At 40.4% G+C, this 21,883-nt stretch overlaps 1 protein-coding gene across 3 annotated transcripts in view; it reads right to left on the reverse strand.

The window, feature by feature from the left end:
• LOC126334966 (beta-catenin-like protein 1) overlaps nt 1-21,883 on the reverse strand; it is a 99,341-nt gene that overhangs the window by 54,794 nt on the left and 22,664 nt on the right. For all 3 annotated transcript variants that reach the window (XM_049997747.1, XM_049997748.1, XM_049997749.1), the window contains exon 5: nt 1,249-1,408. In XM_049997747.1, coding sequence (XP_049853704.1) covers nt 1,249-1,408 — 160 coding nt within the window. The remainder of the gene's footprint in view (nt 1-1,248; nt 1,409-21,883) is intronic.

Below are 21,883 nucleotides of genomic sequence, written 5' to 3' on the forward strand. Positions count from 1 at the left end.
ATGACAGAGTCGACGAAGCCCTGGGTTGAGACCCTTCACTCAGCTCCAAACCAAAGGACGCCGATCAACTCTGGAAATGCGAGGTCAGCAGTCTTCACCACCTCCACCAGCTGCATGTACGAACTGATGATCGTCTCAGAACCCAAGCCTCAGGCGTTGTTGGTGCCGACATGAGCCACAACTTGCAGACGACTGCATCCTGCACGCTCAATAGCCACCAGCAAAGCTGCCTCCTCATCTTGGATGAGGCCCCACTGGCAGACATACCGAGTGAACATTGGCTTTCTTTGCAGCCTAAACACTATCTGCCTAAGGGGCTCCATAATGCGTCTAACACTTAAGCTCTGAATAACCAGTAAATCCCCCACCGGGTGCCTGCTGAATGAAGGAGTGACCATCTGTCCACTCACAGGAAGAATAGGTGAGGACAGGCAGCCAGTATCCACATTGGCCCTCCGCCTTGAACGACGCGACATGTTTTAATGTATATTGCTGCTTTAATTACATTAATTCGTGTTCTGTACATTGAGCAGGTGGTGTTTTTTAGTTTATAAATAACTGCTTAGATAATATCTGAAAATTGTATCTCAACCTCTGTTTGTGAGTATAATTAGAACTTTTTTATTATTGTTTTCTAATTTGTATTCTAAATCTGTTTTTGTGGTCCTTAATGCTACTAACATAATAAAGGATTACATATTTTGACTTGTTTCATGCTCACGCATTACCACACAAAAATGGATATATGGAACATGTCTTACCATAAAAAAATAAGTAAATAAGTTCTTTTCAATTAGGGACAATGAAATGCAGCTTCTTAGCAACTTATCAGACAAAAATTATAACAGCTATTTTGTGCTTTCTAAAAACAACACATTTGGTAAATGGACTGACATTTATAGCTCAAATCACACATCAAAAGATTATAAAGAAGATGGAGAATTCAAGATGGAATGTAATACATATACGAGGATGTATCACTGGTAACTGCACTGAGATGTGGTTAGGCACACAGAAATGATGAAACTTTGTAATATTTTCTAAGCATCTGTCTAATCATTATAATCTATTTTGTAGCTAGTTATCTATCCTGATACCCATATTAGGTTGCAACAATGATGAATTTTAGGGTATAAGACAGCAGGACTAAAATCTTTTCCTATTTTTTTAAAAAATCCACAGCAAAACATTTGCAAGTTCTACAGTAAGACTGAAGGATGCACAGCTTCAAAAAGTCAGTGCTTCTACCTAAAGTATTGTGCACGCCATCTGCCTCTTCTTTAACAGATTCATCCAAACGTTCCAGATTTTGAACAAGAAGGGCACAAATCTGTTGATTCAACAATGCATCTATTAAAGCCTCAGCTCCTTCCTCACTCTCATTAAGGATGTCAACATCAGTGAGTTCCTGAAAGTAAGAAAGAAGAATTAATAATTTTTTTATAATACTGACTTTATAAAACAATGAAAAACAACTTGAAAATCTCCGTAATATGAAGGGTGTTCAATAAGTAGTGCTACACTCCCCCCCCCCCCCGGCCGATTTTGGTTGTAAAAATACGGGATTTATTGTGAGGCATTGTGGAAGATTCCTGGTTCAACCCCTGCCTTCTTCTGGCAGATGGGTTGAAGGGGAAGGAAGAAGGGTGAAGGGAAAGGAACTGGAGAGGTTCAGGAAAAGGGGCAGAGTTTGGAAAAGTCACCCAGACTCCCGGGTCAAGGCAGACTTACCAGACGAGCTGGGGACAAACAATGTCTTTCCTTCTCATTCCATCCGGTAAGTGTGCCCCAATATGGAGTCCAATAAAGTTTTTTGAGTTCCTCTCATATTTCAGGCTTGTGTGAGGCCTTGTGTTGTCCAGAGAAGAAGTTTGTTTGTATTTTTGTGGTAACTAACATACTGAAGTCCTTTCTTCAATTTCCTGAAGGTAGTGCAATACAATTAAAGAGCTGATCCTTCCACCACGAGAGAGAACATAAAACAGAATAACCCCTTCAGAGTTTCTGGAGACCACTCCATATTTTGCTTATCTTCCTTTTCCTTCAGTCCCCAATCACAATTAAATTTTCATCTCCCTTAAATATCTGAATAATTTATTTCATCTCATCACACATTTCTTCAATTTCTTCATCATCTGCACAGCTAGTTGACATATAAACTCATACTACCATAGTGGATGTTGGCTTCGTGTCTAATTTGCTTACGATAATGGGTTCACTATGCAGTTCATAGTAGCTTACCCTCATTTGTACTTTCTTATTCATCACTAGACCTACTACTGAATTACCCCTATTTGATTTTGTATTTATAATCATGTACTCATCTGTCTAGCAATTCTGTTCCTCCTTACACTGAACTTTGCTAACTCCCTTAATGTTTAATTTCAATCTATCCATTTCCCTTTTTTTTATTTTCTAACCAATCCGATAATGCTCCGAGCCGTAGAATGCCAGTTTTGTTTCTCTTGATGAGGACATCCTCCTGCAGTAACATATTCCCCCATTTGGAGCTCTGGGCAAGGGCTACTGAAGCTGTCAACAACTGGAAGGTCAGTTTGAACAAAACAGTACTTTAATAGGTGCAGTCCTGCCTTCCTATAACCTTGAAACTGTCTTATCAAGCCAGAATCTGAATCACAATGAAACTAGGCCATTTTCACATACAAAGATCACTGCAGGAGGAGGAAAAAAGTGATAGATGATAGGAAAAAAATCTTAGACCAACCACCGATTTAACTCTGGACCCTTGGATTATTAGTCTGACAACAAAAGGAGAAAAGTAAAGTAAGATAAAGTGTACAGTAAAAGAGTAACTGTTAACAGTCATACTGGTGCTCATGTAAGAAGGCTGCTCAGTGAAGCATTGCTTCTGCCTCTGACTCTCTTCAAGAAAAATTATATAGTTGGAAATTACCACTGTCAGTTGTTAATGTAACCCTTGTCATATTTACTTTGAATCACCCACAATGAAAACTATTGTGGCTAAGAGCCCACACCATGTCTAAACTAACATGAAAATTAATCCTAAATATTCCATTGTGCGCCCCAAAGTGCATGTTACAGACAGACATGGCACAATGATGCTACTGCTTGGTGCATTATATAGTATGCTGTTCATTGCCACTGCACTCAACTTCATAAGAGCACACAGTTGCAAGAATAAGACACTCCTAATATAGTGAGTGGAGGGCAGGGGGGAAGTGTACAGTAATGAAGGAAGATTAGGTGAAGGAAGAATTATTTTGCAAAATCAGTGATTAAAGTGAGAATGAAAACTATCAAGAAATAAAATTTTGCTCTGCAACCAGCTAACCCAATTGCATAAAGAGCAAAAACCTGAACAGTAAGACAATAAGAGCATGATTAGGAGCTACCCACTTAACAACATCTACATCTATACTCTGCAAACCACTGTGAGGTGCATGGCACTGGGTACATTCCATTGTACCAGTTATTAGGGTTTCTTCCCGTTCCATTCGCGTATGGAGAATGAGAAGAATGATTGTTTGAATACCTCTGTGCATACAGTAATTATTCTAATCTTATCCTCAGAATCCCTGTGTGAGCAATACATAGGGGGTTGTAGTATATCCCTAGAGTAATCATTTAAAGCCAGTGCTTGAAACTTAGTTACTAGACTTTCTTGGGATAGTTTACGTCTGTCTTCAAGAGTCTGCCATTTCAGTTCCTTCATTATCTCTGTGACCTTCCCTCACTGATTAAACAAACCTGTGACCATTCGTACTGCCCTTCTCTGTATGTGATCAATATCCTCCGTCAGTCCTATCTACTACAGGCCCCACACACTCGAGCAGTATTCTAGGAGAGGTTTCATGAGTGATTTGTAAGCAATCTCCTTAGTAAACTGATTGCACTTCTCCAGTATTCTACCAATAAACCGATGTCTACCACCTGCTTTATCCATGACTGAACCTATGTGATCATTCCATTTCATATCCCTACAAAGTGTTACACCCAGGTATTTGTATGAACTGGCCGATCCCAGCAGTGACTCACTGATACTGTAGTGATAGGATACTATGTTTTTTTCATTTTGTGAAGTGTACAATTTTACATTTCTGAACATTTAGAGCAAGTTGCCAATCTCTGCATCATCTTGAAATCTTATCAAGATCTGAGTGAATATTTATGCAGCTTCTCTAATTAGTACTTCATTACAGGTAACTACATCATTTGCAAAAAGCCTGATTTTACTGTTAATGTTGTCTGCAAGGTCATTAATATACAACATGGACAGCAAGAATCCCAACACACTTCCCTGGAGCACACCCTAAGTTACTTCAACACCTGATGATGGCTTTCCATCCAAGAGTGTAATCTTCCATCCAGTCACAAGTGTCACTTGATACCTCATATGATCGTACTTTTAACAATAAGCATAGGTGTAGAACTGAGTCAAATGCTTTTTGGAAATCAAGAAACACTGCATCTACCTGGATGCCTTGACACAAAGCTTTCAGTATGTCATGTACGGAAAGTGTGAGTTGGGTTTCACATGATCGATATTTTCGAAAAATGTGCTGGGTGGCACTGAGGAAGTCATTCTGTTCAAGATACCTCATTATGTTTGAGCTCAGAATATATTCTAAGATTCCACAATACCTCTATGTCAAGGATATTGGACGGTAGCTTTATGGAGTACTTCTGTTACCCTTCTTGTAGATGGGTGTGACCTCTGCCTTTTTTATGCTACATTATATTACGAGGGTGGTTTGAGAAGTTCTCAGAATGGGATGACAAAAAAGTACTTAAGTCACTGGAATTTTTTAATTTTTCAATGCAGTCTCCTTGTAGATTAATGCACTTTGTCCAATGATGTTCCAGTGCCTTAATCCCATCTCGAAAATGAGTTGGCAACTCTGGCTATCAATTCTTTGTTTGAAGTGAATCTTCAGCCCCAGGAAAAATTTTCAGTTTTGGGAAGAAACAGAAGTCTGATGCAGCCATATCAGGTGAATAAGGTGAGTGTGGCAACAATTCATACCTTAGTTCATGTAATTCTGCCATGGTGATGACACGTGTCAGGGCGCATGTCAAGATTCGCGGCACCCATCTTCTTCCATACAATTTTTTCATTTCTAATTTTTTAGTTAAAATGTGCTGTAACCTTTCAGACGACATCTGGCAAGTGTGAGCAATTTCATGCACATTCAATCGCCGATCCTCCATGATCATTTTGTGTACTTTTGCAATGATTTCTGGAGTACTGACACATCTTGGCCTAGCACTGCGCGTATCATCATCTAAGCACTCCTGACCAAATTTAAATTCATTTGTCCACTTGGCACCAGTTGAATATGAAGGAACAGAGTTCCCCAGTGTATTCTGGAAATCAGCATGAATGTCTTTTGCTTTCATACCTTTCTTTACCAAGCAGTTAATCACTGCTCGAATCTCGATTTTTTCCATCTTCGTGAATCACTACACATGAACAACAACAGAGCCACGTCACTGCCGCAGCTCTCTTCCAAGAGCACTGATGTGGCATGTGTTTACAGGCAACAGTCCAATGAATATCATATGAACAACTCGTTGCACTAGCGCTAACCTCTCATGGTGATTCCGAGAACTTTTCAAACCACCCTCGTATATTATATTACGTTGCATTATAAAAGGAGACACTTCAGTTATTGGCTTGTCTCTTCATTCCAAGTTTAGAAATTTGCATTTTCCTATTTTCCTCATACTAGGTTAATACTACGTCACTTGCTTCTGAGCAACAAGTCCTGAAGGTTTACACTGCTATATGGCAACTCCACTGTAGACAGGAATTCAAACTCAGTCCCAAGCTAAATAATGAAGATCAAGATTAGTATGGGAAAGTCATACTCCTTTCTTGGCAATGAAGTTGGTTTCTCAGTGTCTTCCTCCAGGCTGACATGGAGTACCAAGCGAATTGGGTGAATGACTCTGACAGGTGTTCCTGCATTGTATCTTTACATTTGCACATTGTGGAAAAGAAACAAAGGGCCAAGTGAAATATGCATTTGTAAGCACACATTACTTGAATACTATCACAATGACTGTTGAGGCTAATGTCTCTGGTTGGGAAACAGATCCCCATCATGAGTAATCTATTGCTTTCACTGTGTAGAGATTTCAAATATGAGCCAAGACACTTTCACAGAGTATGATAATCAGAAATTGTATCACTGTTTCCCTGCACTTGTCATCAGCAGCATTTTGTGTGAACTGAAAATTCTTCCACCATTATGAAATAGATTACTTACATTCACATCAAGTAGCATAACTTGTATGATTGTGGTGATAAGCATTATTATTTGTTAATTTATGATGAGTTACGGTGCAGTGACTGATAGAAGAAGCTGTAAAAAATCATCTCAGTCAGTGCTAACAGCTTTTTCAGTGAAGCTAACTTAGTGTCAACTAGAGTTGGTGACAATGTGTTCAACTTGACTGAATACTTGTAAACAAAAGCATGCAGTTAGAGATCACAGAAGTGTTGTACATAATTGAATTTGAAATATTTTACATTTTTTGATCACTGAAAATGCTCTCTCTGTTCTTATTACTGAAGGCTAATGTGTGGGTAGATAGAGGTGGGGAGGAGCTAGGGACAGTTGCAAGTAGCAAGGAGGGAATATCAAGGCAGTGTGAGGCAGGTCTTCCGTTAGAGGGAGGGAGGAGGGGGTGAATGAGGAAGGGGAAGAAAGGAGAGAAAGGTGGGAAGGTGGTGATGAAGAGACAGAAAGGGGAGAGAGTAAGGGAGAGGAGTGGAAGAAGGGTGGGGAGGGGAGGGAGGGAGAGTGTCCACAGGGAAGGAAGAGTAAGTGGGAGAAGCAATACATGACCTGGATGGGGAAAGAGTAGTGTGACAGAAGAAAGAAGGGAAGAGTCAAGATGAGGTATTTAAAACTTGTTAGTAAAGATTTGGGCCAGGAGGATCATGAGAGTGCAGGATATGCTGAAGAGAGAATTCCCACCTGTGTAATTTACAGAAACTTCTGCGGGAAGGGAGTATCCAAGTGGCCCATGTAGTGAAGGAGCTGTTGAAGTTATTAATGTTGTGGTGAACAGTAAGTTTGGCACAAGTTCGACAGTGGCCATTCGTGTGAGTAGATAGTTGGCTACTTGGCATGGCGACTTATAATGCTGTACAATAACTGTAGCATAGATGATACATCATGGCTGTTACCACACATGGCCCTCCCTCTTATCGTGCCAAGATGCCTTTGACTGGGCAGCAATATGAGGTGGTGGGTGGATGTATGTGACAAGTCTTATATCTCGGTTCAACCACAAGGGAATGACCAATAGAGTAAGTGACTGAAATCAGGATTAGGGTAAAGATAGACAAGGACATTCTGTAGGCTATGTGGGTTGTGGAACACAACTATGGATGATGTAGGCAGGATTTTGGATAGGAAATTCCTCACCTCAGGGCATGTTGGGCCCTGTTGAAGGATGTGTTTGAGCTTTTCAAGGCCAGGAGAGTACTGGAGATTAGAGGAGCGCTGGTCAGTGGCTGTTAACAAGGCTACTCATGGCAGAGGAGGAGATAGCACAGGATATATGTTTATGGATGAGCTGGAGAGGACATTGTCTGTCAATATAAGTTCTAGTAAGGTTGTCAGCATATTTCAACAGCTCCTACTTTCCACTGCAGATGCAACATCCAAGGGCGGTGAGGCTGTATAGAAGTGCCTTTTTGCCATGGAACGGCTGCCAGCTGTCATAGTGGAAGTACTGTTGGTGGTTGGTGCACTTAATATGAATGGACACATTTATGGAGCCATCTGAGAAGTGGAGATCAACATCTAGGATGTTGGCTGTTAAGAAGGGCCACGCGATATAGGAATAGGTGTTATGATTATGAGTGAAGGAGCAAAGGTTGTTCCTGCCATGAGTGTAAATCATCAATGAATCTGAACCAGACAAGGGGTTTTAGCTGTTGATTGGATAGGAACGATTCCTCTAGATGGCCCACAGATAAGTTGGCACAGGATGGTACCACGTGAATACCCACTGCAGTACCACAGATCTGTTTGTAGGTTTAGCCTTCAAAAGTGAAATACTTGCAGGTCAGGATGTTGTTAGCTAGGAGAATTGGTATCAGGGGGATGTTGTGAAAGGCAGTGATCCATGGCCGCAAGGTCATGGAAATAGGAAGTGGTATTGTGGTAGAAAATTGCATTCACTGTGACCAACAAGACAGGTGTGAGATGGGGGTCTGTGCAAAGGAGGGAAGCAGGATCTTGAACATAGGATGGGAGAGTAAGGACTATAGTTTGGGGGTGTTGGTCAACAAAGGCAGAGATTCGTTCAGTGCAAGCATTGTACCCAGCCATGATGGGATCACCACTTGGCACACCTGTGACAGCTACAAAACAGTTAGTTACAGTGGGGTACAGCTTGCCGCAAAAATAATAAAAAAAAAAAATAAAAAAAAAAATTAAAAAAAATAAAAAAAGAACATTTAATGGCAAAAAACACATAATGCAAAAAAATGAAAAGCTTATTTAAGAAACTAGTACAATAACATCAAAATCAAGTATGGGGGTAGAATAAGAGGAAATCCTCAGGACTTAGCAAATTTTGTAAATAATTATTTCACTGGTATAAATAGCTGCAGCAAAATCTTCCTAAAACACATGTAGCACCCACAATGACTTGCATAGCAAGCACAATGATGATGTTTCCCACAACAGAGATTGAAGTCAGGAATCCAATACAACAATAAAAAATAAGAAGTCAGCAGGCATAGACGAGGTTCGTGTCTCTGTTCTGAAGAACATACTAAATTAGTCCTGGACTCTGATCACAATCTATTGGTTATGACCTGTAGATTAAAACTGAAAAAACTGCAAAAAGGTGGGAATTTAAGGAGATCGGACATGGATAAACTACAGAGTTTCAGGGAGAGCATAAGGGAGCAATTGACAGGGATGGGGGAAAGAAATACAGTAGAAGAAGAACGGGTAGCTTCGAGGGATGAAGTAGTGAAGGCAGCAGAGGATCAAGAAGGTAAAAAGACGAGGGCTAGCAGAAATCCTTGGGTAACAGAAGAAATATTGAATTTAATTGATGAAAGGAGAAAATATAAAAATGCAGTAAATGAAGCAGGCAAAAAGGAATACAGACGTCTCAAAAATGAGATCGACAGGAAGTGCAAAATGGCTAAGCAGGAATGGCTAGAGGACAAATGTAAGGATGTAGAGGCTTATCTCACTAGGGGTAAGATAGATACTGCCTACAGGAAAATTAAAGAGACCTTTGGAGATAAGAGAACCACTTGTATGAACATCAAGAGCTCAGATGGAAACCCAGTTCTAACCAAAGAACGGAAAGCAGAAAGGTGGAAGGAGTATATAGAGGGTTTATACAAGGGCGATGTACCTGAGGACAATAGTATGGAAATGGAAGAGGATGTAGATGAAGATGAAATGGGAGATACGATACTGCGTGAAGAGTTTGACAGAGCACTGAAAGACTTAAGTCGAAACAAGGCCCCAGGAGTAGACAACATTCCATTGGAACTACTGACAGCCTTGGGAGAGCCAGTCCTGACAAAACTCTACCATCTGGTGAGCAAGATGTATGAGTCAGGCGAAATACCCTCAGACTTCAAGAAGAATATAATAATTCAAATCCCAAAGAAAGCAGGTGTTGACAGATGTGAAAATTACCGAACTATCAGTTTAATAAGTCACAGCTGCAAAATACTAACGCGAATTCTTTACAGACGAATTGAAAAACTAGTAGAATCCGACCTCGGGGAAGATCAGTTTGGATTCCGTAGAAATGTTGGAACATGTGAGGCAATACTGACCCTACGACTTATCTTAGAAGCTAGACTAAGGAAGGGCAAATCTACGTTTCTAGCATTTGTAGACTTAGAGAAAGCTTTTGACAATGTTGACTAGAATACTCTCTTTCAAATTCTGAAGGTGGCAGGGGTAAAAAACAGGGAGCGAAAGGCTATTTATAATTTGTACAGAAACCAGATTGCAGTTATAAGAGTCGAGGGACATGAAAGGGAAGCAGTGCCTGGGAAGGGAGTGGACAGGGTTGTAGATTCTCCCCGATGTTATTCAATCTGTATATTGAGCAAGCAGTGAAGGAAACGAAAGAAAAATTCGGAGTAGGTATTAAAATCCAGGGAGAAGAAATAAAAAACTCTGAGGTTCGCCGATGACATTGTAATTCTGTCAGAGACAGCAAAGGACTTGGAAGAGCAGTTGAACGGAACGGATAGTGTCTTGAAAGGAGGATATAAGATGAAAATCAACAAAAGCGAAACGAGGATAATGGAATGTAGTCGAATTAAGTCGGGTGATGATAAGGGAATTAGATTAGGAAATGAGACACTTAAAGGAGTTTTGCTATTTGGGAAGCAAAATAACTGATGACGGTCGAAGTAGAGAGGATATAAAATGTAGACTGGCAATGACAAGGAAAGAGTTTCTGAAGAAGAGAAATTTGTTAACATCGAGTATAGATTTAAGTGTCAGGAAGACATCTCTGAAAGTATTTGTATGGAGTGTAGCCATGTATGGAAGTGAAACATGGACGATAAATAGTTTGGACAAGAAGAGAATAGAAGCTTTCGAAATGTGGTGCTATAGAAGAATGCTGAAGATTAGATGGGTAGATCACATAACTAATAAGGAAGTATTGAATAGGATTGGGGAGAAGAGAAGTTTGTGGCACAACTTGACCAGAAGAAGGGATCGGTTGGTAGGACATGTTCTGAGGCATCAAGGGATCACCAATTTAGTATTGGAGGGCAGCGTGGAGGGTAAAAATCGTAGAGGGAGACCAAGAGATGACTACACTACACAGATTCAGAAGGATGTAGGTTGCAGTGGGTACTGGGAGATGAAGAGGCTTGCACAGGATAGAGTAGCATGGAGAGCTGCATCAAACCAGTCTCAGGACTGAAGATCACAACAACAACAGTTCAGGTTTTCCCAAAGTACCAGAAGAATGCACAAATTTTGCCCTGACTGGAGACAGGTAATTAAGAAAGCACTGAAAACTATAGGCCACTTTCAGTACTGTCTCCATTCTCGAAAATTTGAGTCAATCATGAAAGAGAGACTAACAAGTTACATGAATGAATACAACCTTCTTAACATAGAACAGCTTGGTTCCCAAAGTGGGACATACATAATATTGGGCATTATAGAGTTCATGAAAGCAGTACTTAAAGCTCTTGACAAGGATGGTTGTGTTACAGGTGTATTCTTAGACTTCTCCAAGGCTTCTGACACTGCTGTTCATACAAAACTACTAAACACACTAGAAGCACTAGGTATAAGAGGAATAAGCAGATGAGTAGTTCCAGTCTTACCTGGAAAACAGGGTGCAAAAGGCGAAGATAGTTCATACACCTGTTGATAAATTTTTAATAAAACAATTGTCAAACAATAAACACAGGTGTTCCTCACAGTAGTGTATTGGGTCCAGTTCTGTTGTTAATACACTGCTCTGAAAAACTTAAGGATGAGATAGATAAAGTAACATAACATATTAACGAATCAATAGAGATGAATGAAAACGCAGGAGCAAGTAGACAGACGTCTCCTAGTCAAGCACAGAAAGCTGGACTTCACCTAGCCTGAGGTCAGCATGACTCTAGCACCCAATGGGGCTGGCCTTGCAACAAGAGGCAGTTGAAGGAACAGGAAAAGATTGTGTGTGTAAATCAGCGAGCATTATGGTGCACTATGGTGATGTTCTTCATTACAACATGGCCCGTAGACAATATTAGGATGACTTCATACGGGGACGAATCACTGGGAATCTGGAGGAGGACAAAGTGTGACGAGTGTATCCCAGAAGTTGGGTATTGCTCACAGCCTTGTTTCACCTGCTTGGGGAGTATTACGAAAAAACAGGTGCTGCTTCCCAACGGAGAGTAGGTGGCCGATAACACACAACTACAATAGCAGATAACTGTTGCATTGTGCAACAAGCAAGAAGGGACCCTCATCAAACAGTGGGTGCAATTGCAACCACATTAACAGGACTGCAAGGCACATAAACTCATACTCCACAGTGGCAAGGTGACTGCAAGGAGCCTGACGACCAGTATGTCATAGTCTGTTGACACCCGCACACTGGCGGCAATGTTTACAATGGTGCACTGCCTGGACCAACGAGGAGTGGAGTCGTGACCTTCTTGGATGAGAGCAGTTTCCATCTGATTGGTGATTCTAGACATAGTCTCATATGGCGAAAGGTGGGAACACATAACGCACCCAAGAACATTGTTGAACATGATTGTTCTGGTGGTCCAGGTGTTATGGTAAGGGGAGGTATAATGTTGCATGGGCCTACTGACCTCAAAATCTTTGAACAAAGTACACTCACCGAAAAACGTCATTGTCACATTGTTCTCCTTCCCTGTGTGTGTCTTACCAGGGGTGCATTCGGCCCTGCCTTCATTTTTATGGATGACAATGTGTGGCCATATCAAATAGTGTAGATGAAGGAGATCTTGGAACATGAGGATATTCAGTGAATGAATTGGTCTGCCCATTCTCCCAACATAAATCCCATCAAACAGATGTGGGATGCACTGGGCAGCCATACTGCAGCATGTCCACAAACACCAACAACCATCCAGCAGTTCTCAACTGCACTGGAGGAGGAACACCATATCACAAGAACTGCTTACCAACCTTGGGGCAGCATGGGAGAACTGTGCGGAGCATGCATTGCTATGCTATGCCCATGTACACTCAATTTTTAGCAACAGCAATCTTTTCTGAGGATTGGAGGCATGAAAAATGGACATTGTTTTTAAACTGATGAAAAGGGCCATAAGAATAACAACTTCTAGTAGTAGTCCTACCCCTCGTAAAGAGATTTTTTTTAAAAAATTGGACATCCTTACCAACCTGTGGCACATACCATGTATTTCACTAATGGCTCTTGGCATAATCATGGAACAAGAGCCAGTTTTGACTTACAGTTTTCTGTGGGGTAGGGGGGGGGGGGGGGAGGGGAGGGGGAGAGGGAGGGAGGGGCGATGATGATGATGACAACAACATTTTACAAGGGCTGCTCAATAACGAGTGACATATTTGTTTAAGGTCATAATTTCTTGCACTCGAATTTAATCTTATGATATTCTATTTGCTTAGTGTATAACAAACATTCTGTTCTAGTTCCATTGTTGGCACTCCTGGTTTTCAACTGTGAGAGGCAGGCAAGCTGAAACATGGTCAATACCGCCTATCACAACGATGGAGGTGATGTGCAATGAACAATATGTGGCTTTGAAATTCTGCTTTTGTCTCACCAGATTTTCAGCTGATGCCTATGCAGTGTCACAGGATGTCTATAAGAGTCTGTTCTTCCTTACACCAAAGATTGAAGATGGCTTAAATTGTTTACAGAATGGAGGCAATTAATTTAAAAAAAAAAAAGAAAGGTGGGTTGTATTGTTCCACGAGGAGAACAACACTGCTACTGTCACTGTGAGAGAGGTTTGACAAACAAGCTTAGTAACACTTTCTAAAATACTGTACATTTCTTTGGGTGCCACCCAAAAATTGGTGACAGGAGATTTACACGAGACATTTCGTGCACGTTTGGTTCTGAGACTGCTGATTCCTAAATAAAAGGAAATTCATGTGCAGGCCTATGTGCAGTTTCACTGCTGATGAACTTAGGCTACATCATTTTTATCTAGGGAGCAACTGCCATAGCTCAGTGTGGGAATCTCCTTCCTCACTGATCTCAAAAAACCAAAATTGGTTGCTTCTCTGGAAAAGTTACACTCACTTCACTTCTTGATATTCACGAAATGGTTTATCAAAAACTGATTACAAGAATGTCCAGGAAGTTCGTATCAGGTGCAAAAGACCACATATCCGTGAAACAGGCTGGATGCTGCACCAAGATAAAGCATGGTTACATACTGCAAATATTGATACTGAATGTCTAGCAGACATCAATGTGAACTGCATTCCTCACCCTTCTTATAGCACAGATTTCTCTCTGTGTTACTTTTTTCCATTCCTTAACCTGAGGAAATACTTTTATGGGGGGTGTTTTCCTTCATTAGAAGCAGAAGTGAATGCTGCTGAGGTGATTCTGAAGAACCTTCCAAAAAATTGTTTCCAGCATGTCTTTACAGACTAGCAGAAATGCTGGGACACATGCATTAAAATGTTGATTGTTTAACAGTGCTTGTATATCAGAGAATGAAACTGTATAATAAATTGCCAAATGAAATGAAAAAGATTACTACAATATACCTGTTTAGAAAGCCAGCTAAAACATTCTTCATGCGTAAAGCATAGTAAAGAAGTAAAGATTACTTAGAGGACTCAGAGTACTGGGTAACAATAACTACAACACCATGTCGCATTTCAATACCTGATCATGGTTTACAGCTTTCACGTGGAAACCATATGTCAAAACGCAAAATGCATGATAGTAAAAGTCTTCTCATCGTCCTGATTTCAATATCTTACTCATCCTGGAGGGACACTGACACAGCTGTGCAGATGGACTGACAAGGGACCCATGACGTCTGACAGGAATGAGTGGGAATGTGTCAGCTGCCTGTTCTACACAATCAATGAGTGTGTGGCAGGCATCCAATACATCTGGGAGCAAGAGACATTGTAACATTCTCATGTCAGTACAGAAATGAAATCCAGCACGTATTTGGAAAAAAGAAAACAGCTGTGTTCTCAGGTTCCACCATAATGACAGCAGAAATAGCAACATATTTGAAAGAAACAGGCAAATAGTTGTGATATTGAAGATATAAATTTCACAGCTGTACTGTTAGGATGACGACGATGATTATTATTGTTATTGTTGTTGTTATTATTATTATTATTATTATTGTTGTTGTTGTTGTTGTTTATTTCTCCCAGTATTATCAAAATGTACACAATATATAAACGGCATGTTTAGAATAGGTATAATGTTATCTTCTTGCCTTGTTAAAAATAAATTTTTCTCAAAGAGCATCTTTCAAAAAAAAAAAGGGAGGTTGTCTTATATTAGGGTTGTCTTACACTCTGGTATATACGGTATATGTGGGCATGTTCAGTTTACTGAACGGACTGATGTTGATTACGAGTTGCCTGAAACAAATTGTGTGTAAGTCAATGAAAATTGTACAATAGGGGCCAACTGAATGAGGCAGTGCAGACTTCTTTTTTGGGGGGATGGAGTTGCTCTGTGTCTGGCTAGCCTCATTTGGGTTTTCCATGGTTTTCTAAATTACTTAGGTAAATGCTGGTATGGTTCCTTAATAATGCCCATGGCCACCATCTACACATCCTCATAGGCCAACTGTACTATCCTAACAAAGCATGTCTTGTATTCTGGGTGTTATATATTTTGAGCTACTGATCTGCACTGTATTATCTTGAGAATCCTTATTCATTCTGAGTTTATGCTTCGGTTAGTAAAGATAAATTAAATAAATAAATCAAAAGACTACTGAATACCAGACATTTTCAAGAAAAGTAGAGATGCAAACCAATTTACATTTACAGAACATTATTTTTTTATCAATGCACACAGCAAAGTGTCAATGAGATTTATAAAGCACATCTATTGTTATTTTTTCCATGTTGGATCTTGTGAACTCCACAGCTGTTAGTTTAGTTGGTGAATGATAGAACTAGCCACATATATTTTTGAAATATTTTATCATAGTACCATAACTGGTTTCAGGTTACCATACCCATCTTCAGATAGCTAATACACTGAAGAGCCAAATAAACTGGTACATCTGCCTAATATCATTTACGGCCCCCGCTAGCATGCAGAAATGCCGCAACAAGATGTGGCATAGCCTCGACTAATGTCTGAAGTAGTGCTGGACACAACTGGCAACATAAATCCGTAAGAGTACGAGGGGGTGGATATCTCTTCTGAGCATGTTGCAAGCCATCCCAGATATGGTCAATAATGTTCATGTCTGGGGAGTTTGATAACCAGCAGGAGTGTTTAAACTCGGAAGAATGTTCCTGGAGTCATTCTGTAGCAATTCTGGATGTGTGGGGTGTCGCAGGAGATCAGACAGGATGCTTACGTATGTGTCACCTTTCAGAGTTGTTTCTAGCCATATCAGGGGTTCCATATCACTCAAACTGCACACACCCCACACTATTACAGAGCCTCCACCAGTTTGAACAGTCCCCTGCTGAGATGCAGGGCCCATGGATTTATCAAGTTGTCTCCATACCCGTACACTCCTTCTGCTCGATAAAATTTGAAACAAGACTTGTCCAACCAGGCAATTTGTTTTCAGTCATCAACAGTTCAATGTCGGTGTTGACAGGCCCAGGCGAGGTGCAAAGCTTTGTGTCGTGCAGTCATCAAGGGTACACAAATGGGCCTTTGGCTCTATTGATGATGTTTCGTGGATGGTTTGCACAATGACACTTGTTGATGGCCCAGCATTGAAATCCGCAGCAATTTGCGGAGGGGTTGCACTTCTGTCATGTTGAACGATTCTCTTCAGTTGTCATTGGTCCCATTCTTGCAGGATCCTTTTTGGGCCACAGTGATGTTGGAGATTTGACATTTTACCGGATTCCTGATATTCACACTATGCTCATGAAATGGTCGTACAGGAAAATCGCCAATTCATTGCTACCTCACAGATATTGTGCCCCATCACTCGTTGCTGACTATAACACCACATTCAAACTCACTTAAGTCTTGATAACCTGCTATTGTAGCAGCAATAACCAATCTAACAAATACACCTGACACTTGTCTAATATGGACATTGCTGACTGCAGCACCATATTCTGCCTGTTTACAAATCTGTATTTGAATATGCATGCCTATAGCAGTTTCTTTGGTGCTTCAGTGTATATTTCGTTACATAGAATGTTAGAGACAGTGTGTCCATGTTGGTTCATGTGAAGGGCTACTGTGGATTTATTTAAACTTTTTAGTCTAAAGGCATCCATATGTTCTCGATATCTTATACTGAAGCTAATCCTCCTCTGTATAAGATAAAAGCTGGGGCAGTTGTCTCAAATTATCTTGTAAACTACTGATTTTTGTACGCCTATGCTGTTGGTTTTGGTGCTGTGGGTGATGTTATATTGCACAGTATTATTGGTGTGGAAACTTATTTGAACTCCTGTCCTTTCGAAAAGATTGATAACTTGGTATGAGATTGTGCCTGGAAAGGGAATGCTTGCAAATCATTCCTTTTCTGCTGGTGATTGTGAATTTACTGCAGGTGATTATCTATCTTTAATTTTATTGTATAGGCGGTCAGTTATTGGAGCATTATTTTTAACTACATTTTTGATAACATTTCTTTCTTTCTTCTTAACAGATGGACTGAAGGGAAAATTATTTGTACAGTTTAACATGGACATGAAATGGACTATTCTGTGCTGTGTAGACCAAAAAGTTTGAATAAATCCACAATTACCACTCACATGAACCAACATGGCCACACTGTGTCTAACATTAATGACAACTTACACATATTACACACCACCAACAAAGGCAAGAAAATGGACCTGTTGGAGGAATTAGGAATATATATTCACACCCTCAGCGCATCCCAATACATTCTAAATAAACAGCCGAAGCTACCAAATAAACATGTTCTAAATAACTTCCTTGCGCTGTTCACAGAAATCAAATACAAACTGCACCCCTAACGGTTACACCACTGCAGTTTAAGATACTGGTGTATAACTGTATAAACATAAACTACCATGCTGAACAAATGTGTTGCTCTCATCCCACACTCCAACTTTTTAATTTTCTATTTCCTCCAATTAACTAACGAACTACAGTGGTAATCAAATATTTGTATATTTAATTCATGTACATATAAGTCTACTTTATAATATGCAGTTGGCTGGTGTCTTTTAATAATAAGTTAATGCTTAAGGTGCAAATATTTTTCTGTCTTATAATTTCTTGCTCTGTTTACATCCTTGGTCAATATTTAATGACTGGTATCTTCTTATCTTTGCTTAATTATAATCTTTGCATTGTAAAGAAAAACATCAAGTGTATAATGCACATTCAAAGCTCAACATGCATTTTAAGAATATTACGAAGTGTATCACAGTGATTTATTTACAATGTGTGTGCTATGGTGGAATTCAAGAACATACATTGAGCACACGGACCACAACAAAACAAATCACCATCTACTGGAATGTATGTAAGTAAACTTAACTATTTATAAAGTGGCACTAAATATTCAAATATTCTTCTGCAGTGTGGAGCAGACGACATGCTGTTGATCAAAAGATCTATGTAACAAAAAATATTAGCCACCTGAAGATGGGTACGGCAATCCAACGATTATGGCACTAAAATAAAACATTTAAAAAGTATTTGTGGCTGGTTGCATCATTCACCAACTAATGCCTATTGTTGTGACTCACTATTTTGTGATACACTATTTGCGATATCTAAGGGGGATAAAAACGGTGCATCTGCCCCAGGCTGCAATTTCAGGGGGTGCCAAACTCATATTCTTGAAGGAAAAAACCTTGTTTCATGAAGCGCCTAGTACCCAGCGCACACTGGTCTATTGATTATTTACATGATTTTGAGACACATCCCTGTTGGTTTTCTAACATTTTTGAACACATTGTAAGTTGATTTTTGAATGTGTGCATAGTGTACATGATGTCTCTGCCAGGGAAATCCCTGTTGCATCAAGACATACTAAACTTTTCTGCAGATAAAAGGGGATAGGGCTATACGGGCCAAGTCGAATAAACTCTAAGTGTAAATGCCAATCACTGTTTGTTTATATGGTTGCTTTGGTGTGCGGATGATAAGCTTTGTTATAATTATTAGTGAAATCCAGAGATTCAGACTACCTGAGTGGAAATAAATAACTAACAGGAATAATAGTAAGAAAGATTACATACTATCTTTTCGGTGCAGTGATGAGGGCAGCGGAGGCGGTTTTGAATGCCCTCTCAAAAACTGGTTTCCAGCAAATATTTGAAGACTGGTAGAAATGCTGGGACAAGTGCATCGCATTCATGGGAGACTACTTTGAGAAGGACCATCAAAATTATGAGCATAAGTAAAGGTATGTCATAAAAAAAAATTATGATCATTCTTCACTGAACAGCCCTCGTATGTGATTTGAATGGGTGACAATTTTTTGCCCAGTATTCAATTAATCATACAAGTGCAATTTTATTGCTTTGCTCAATGTGTAGATATCTTTTGTTAGTGAAAACTAACTTCAATAGATTTTTATTATATGCCCACAATTCCACACACTTTTCTTAGAAGACCATTATTTCTTCTTAATATTGGCCCTAAATTCAAAGAACAACAAATAATAAATGTACACTTGTCAGTTTCTGCTTCCAAGGTGGAATTTTTTCCAAGGTCTTTAGGCTGCTTCTGTGGATTTCATGTTTGCTGTAATGTTCATTTCTTTATTCTGTTGCACACAGTATGCTGTCACTTGCTCTACCACAAGGCATATTACAAACTAGGATGCTTAAGCCTTAGACACTGATTTACAGAGTACACTAAGCAGTTTCAAATGCAACTCTCTAACAAAATCAGAATACCAGACACAAAGAGAGCATGTAATAGACACTTGTGACATTCACAGCATTGTCCCTACAGCATTTAGACAGCTAAATTTGTTGTAATCTTGCATTATGTTATGATTTTTAAGCATTCCTGCCTACAATAGCACAGCCTGGCTTTACTGAAGCAGAGCATGTTTATTAATAGCTCATTGAATAGAAGAAATGTAAAGTGGAAATGATTATGTTCACAAATTCACAACAGCCTTCTACATACTAGTGTGAGTGCCAGGTATCGCAAGTGACATCATTCACCAAGAGGAAAAAGAAAAGGGAAAAATGTGCATTTGCTACTGCATGTAGCTAATTGAATCCTCCCCACTGGTTTAAATCCTGTTAAAGCTGTCACAAAATACAAATTCAAATAAAAATTCCTCATGTGCAGCACATATTCGATGGCAGATAATCAGAGTTGGCAATAACATAACACTCATTTAACTGAAAATTCGCAATAAAGTTGAACCCGATTTATATGCACATCAGGGCAGAAAGGAAAGATTACTTGTAACTCAAACAATGGAAACTGCAGGTAGGAATATCAACAATTTAGGAAAAGATGGATTGCTACTTACCGAAAAAGACACATCAAGTTACAGACAGGCACAATTAAAAGACACACGCACATAGGTTTCAGCCACAGTCTCTCTCTCTCTCTCTCTCTCTCTCTCTCTCTCTCCCTCTTCCCCCCCCCCCCCCTCCCCCCACACACACACAAGCAAGCACACCTCATGCACACATGACTGCCAACTTCAGTATCTTGGGCCGGAATGCAATGTCACGTGGGATGCAAGCAGCAATCTTGACAGGGTGGGGAAGGGAAGGGATAGTAGTGAATCTGTGGTGGATAGGCGAATGCTGTCTGGTGGAGTGTGCAGGGACTAGACTGCCAAAAGGTATGGCCTCAGGAGGTCATGGGGCAGGAAGATGGGGACAAAAGGAGCAAAAAAGGAGAGGAACAAGGAAAGACGATAGGATGAATTGGCAGAGGGCTGCAAATAAACTGGCTTGGAGATGAGAATGGGCAGAAAATGACAAGACAGAGGGTGTGGAAACTGTTGGGTAGATGGTGTGGGGGAAGTATGTTACTGTATGTTGAGGCCAGGATAATTAAAGGAGCGGAGAATGTGTTGTGAGGATAACTCTCATCTGTGCAGTTCAGAAAAGGTGGTGGCGGAGGGAAGGATCCAGAAGGCTTGGGTAGTGAAGCAACCATTTAAATCAAGTGTGTTATATGTTCAGCTGCATGTTGTGCCACAGGGTGGTCTTCTTTTCTCTTGGACACAGTTTAGCGGTGGCCGTTCATCCTGGTGGACTGCTGGTTGGTAATCATATCAATATAAAAAGCTGAGCAATGATTGCAGCACAGGCAGTAAATAACATAACTGCTTTCACAGGTGGCCTAGCCCCTGATGGGGCAGGATAAACCTGCGACAGGACTGGAATAGGAAGTGCTGGGAGTGTGGATTGGGCAAGTTTTGCACCTGGGTCTCACACAAGGATATGACCCTTGTAGCAAGGAGTTGGGATTGGGAGTGGTATAGGGATGAACTAGGATGTTATGGCAGTTGAGTGGGTGACAGAACGACATTTGGAGAGATGGAAAGTACGTAGGGTAGGATTTCCCTCATTTCGGGGCATTATGATAGGTAATCAAAACCCTGGCGAAGGATGTGATTCATTTGTTGCAATCCAAGGTGGTACTGGATGATGAAGGGGACCTTCTTTTGTGGGGAAATGACACAGGATATCTGCTTGCGGACTAGGATGTGGGGGATAGTGCTTGTCTATGAAGACCTCAGTGAGGCCCTCAGCATACTGAGCAAGGAGTTTTTGTCACTGCAGATACATCGTCCCTGGGTATCCAGGCTATATGAGAGGGATTTTTTGGTTTGAAAGGTATGACAGCTGTCAAAATGCAGGTAGTGTTGAGGGTTGGTGGGTTTAATGTGGACAGAGATGCGGATGGAGCCATCAGATGGGGGGAGGTCAACATCTAGGAAGGCGGCAGATCATGAAAATATCGTCAATGAACATGAACCAGACTAAGGATTTGGTGCTTTGGGAGGCTAGGAAGGTCTCCTCTCCATAGCCCAAAAACATTGGCATAGGAAAGTACCATGCAGATACCCATCGCTGTGCCTTTAATTTGTGTATATACCTTCCCTTCAAATGAGAAGTAATTGTGGGTTAGGATAAAGTTAGTAAGGCACATGAAGAATGAGGTAGTGGATTTGGAGTCTGAAGGACACTGGAAAAGGTAGTGTTCAATAGCAGTAAAACCATGGGCATGAGGGATGCTGATGTACAGG

Source organism: Schistocerca gregaria, chromosome 2, assembly GCF_023897955.1.
Source record: "Schistocerca gregaria isolate iqSchGreg1 chromosome 2, iqSchGreg1.2, whole genome shotgun sequence".
NCBI lineage: Eukaryota > Metazoa > Arthropoda > Insecta > Orthoptera > Acrididae > Schistocerca > Schistocerca gregaria.